Here is a 1,987-nt window from a genome sequence, read left to right on the forward strand (position 1 = left end):
TAGCACAGCAGACACCTTTCTGGCTAGTCCAGTGAATAGCAGGAACATTGTGGCCCAGCCATCTCTGCTGTCCTTATCATCTGCTTCCTCATCTTTATTCCTTCCACAGCAATGGTGGCTAGGTTAAAAAAAAAAGAAAGAAAGGGTGGGGCTACATCTTTGTGTGTTCTGTGGATGGATGGGATAGACATGCTTAACTTGAATCAAAACTGGGCCTAAAGATGTTGTGTGTTTAACTCTGACTTTCTCTGCATCACACCCTATTCCATGCTGTTCCTTTTCCTTCATCCATTTCAGAAAGACTGTGGTTTTGGTTACTGATTTCTACACCCCTGCTGTTGTGCGAGCCAGTCTTAATGATCCCTTGGATTCATCCATGTGCACAGTGGACAAGGCGATATTTTTGTATCTTTCTTGGGGTGCAAGGCACCAACAGTGGTGAAGGAGCAGCATTAGGTCCTTCTGGAAATTCTTGTTGAGAAAGCCATAAAAGAGAGGGTTTATGCACGTAGAAACCATAGCAATCAAGTGACAAACTACAAATACCAGGTCATGGTGGCAGCTCATTAGCATCTCATGATACCAGTCAAAGATGACATTGAAGATGTTCAAGGGCAGCCAGCAGGCACTGAAAGTCACTACAATGGAAATCAACATCACATTGACCCTCTTGTTCTCATTGAGGCGGGTCTCATTTCCCCTCCTCCTGCCCACCTTCTTAGTTCTTCTTTGGAGGCAGATAACAATCCTCAGGTAGCAGATCAGAATGAAACCCAGAGGGACAAAATACTGGAGCATAAACAGCGATGTGGAAAAGAGGAGTTGGTTCAGTTTGGAAGGCCAGATCTCCACACAGGCTACCCGGTGGGTGTAGATATCATCAGGGAGAGAGAGATTGTGGAAGGGTTCGTTGGTGAGGTGGTAGGACAGGAATAAGGGAATAGACAATGAAAGGGAAATGAGCCAAATCAAGACGATGGCCCAATAGGCATGAGATACCCTGGGTTTCCAGCCACGGGGGTTCACAATCAGCTGATATCGTTCAATAGCGATCAATACAAGGGAGAATATGGACACAGAGATGGACACACTTTGCACGTAAGAAGTGAGTTTACACATGGTGCTCCCGAACACCCAGTGGTCCATCAGAGTGTAGATGACTGTAAAGGGGATGCACATGACACACACTAAGATGTCAGAGAGGGACAGATTGGCGATCAGTACGTTGGTGACGTTTTGAACTTCTCTCTGCTTCTTAAAGATGATGATGATAAGAGACAGGTTTCCAAAGACGCCCATGATTAGGACCACAGTATATGCTATGAGCAGCAAGACTATGGCTAGGAAAGGGGGTTGACAGGACTCGAAGTAGAAAAACGCAGAGTTGTTGCTCTTGGCACTAGTTTTATTAGGTGCTGGTTGGGTTGGGGGCACTTCCATTATGTCAGGGTTGCAATAAGAGATTTTCTAAGCTTGCTTGTATCATCAGTGGGTGTTTGGTCATCAGTTCTTGAGGGAACACAGGATCTGAAACTCTCAAAAGAGTGTCAATGGGTTTAATCTTCCTGACCTCTGTCTGTGTTCGGTGGAAACAAAATGACATCAGCATGCTCTTGAGATCCTAAAATCAAACAGAACCCAGAATGTTAATGTAACTTCCTGTTTTTCAAGAGTCCCATGTAGCCTAGGCTTTCCTCAAACTTGCTATGCATGAAAGGAAGACTTTGAACTTCTGTTCCCCGGCTTTTACCTCCTGCGTGCAGATTACAGGCATTCATTCCCACACATGTAGTGTGGGACTAGAACTTAGTACCTCAGTCATGTTAGGCAAGCACATTATCAAGGGAGCTACATCTCCAGCTCACAAAATCTTAGCAATATAGATACTATCGTTAACAGTATAGATAATTCTGTTATCATGACAGTGTTACTGAGGCTATGGATATGAGTTAAGCAGGTCTCTGTTTAGCTATGTTCTCTTCATGCT

General features: G+C 44.5%; 1 protein-coding gene across 1 annotated transcript; it reads right to left on the minus strand.

The window, feature by feature from the left end:
• Window positions 1–324: 324 nt before the first annotated feature.
• LOC121453555 (neuropeptide Y receptor type 6) lies at window positions 325–1,440 on the minus strand. The gene has a single exon (XM_041660426.1). The coding sequence runs from the start codon at window positions 1,438–1,440 to the stop codon at window positions 325–327; it is 1,116 nt and encodes a 371-aa protein (XP_041516360.1).
• Window positions 1,441–1,987: the final 547 nt, after the last annotated feature.

This window comes from Microtus oregoni, unplaced genomic scaffold (genome assembly GCF_018167655.1).
Source record: "Microtus oregoni isolate MIOR12 unplaced genomic scaffold, Mior012 000011F_ref0000422, whole genome shotgun sequence".
Classification (NCBI taxonomy): domain Eukaryota; kingdom Metazoa; phylum Chordata; class Mammalia; order Rodentia; family Cricetidae; genus Microtus; species Microtus oregoni.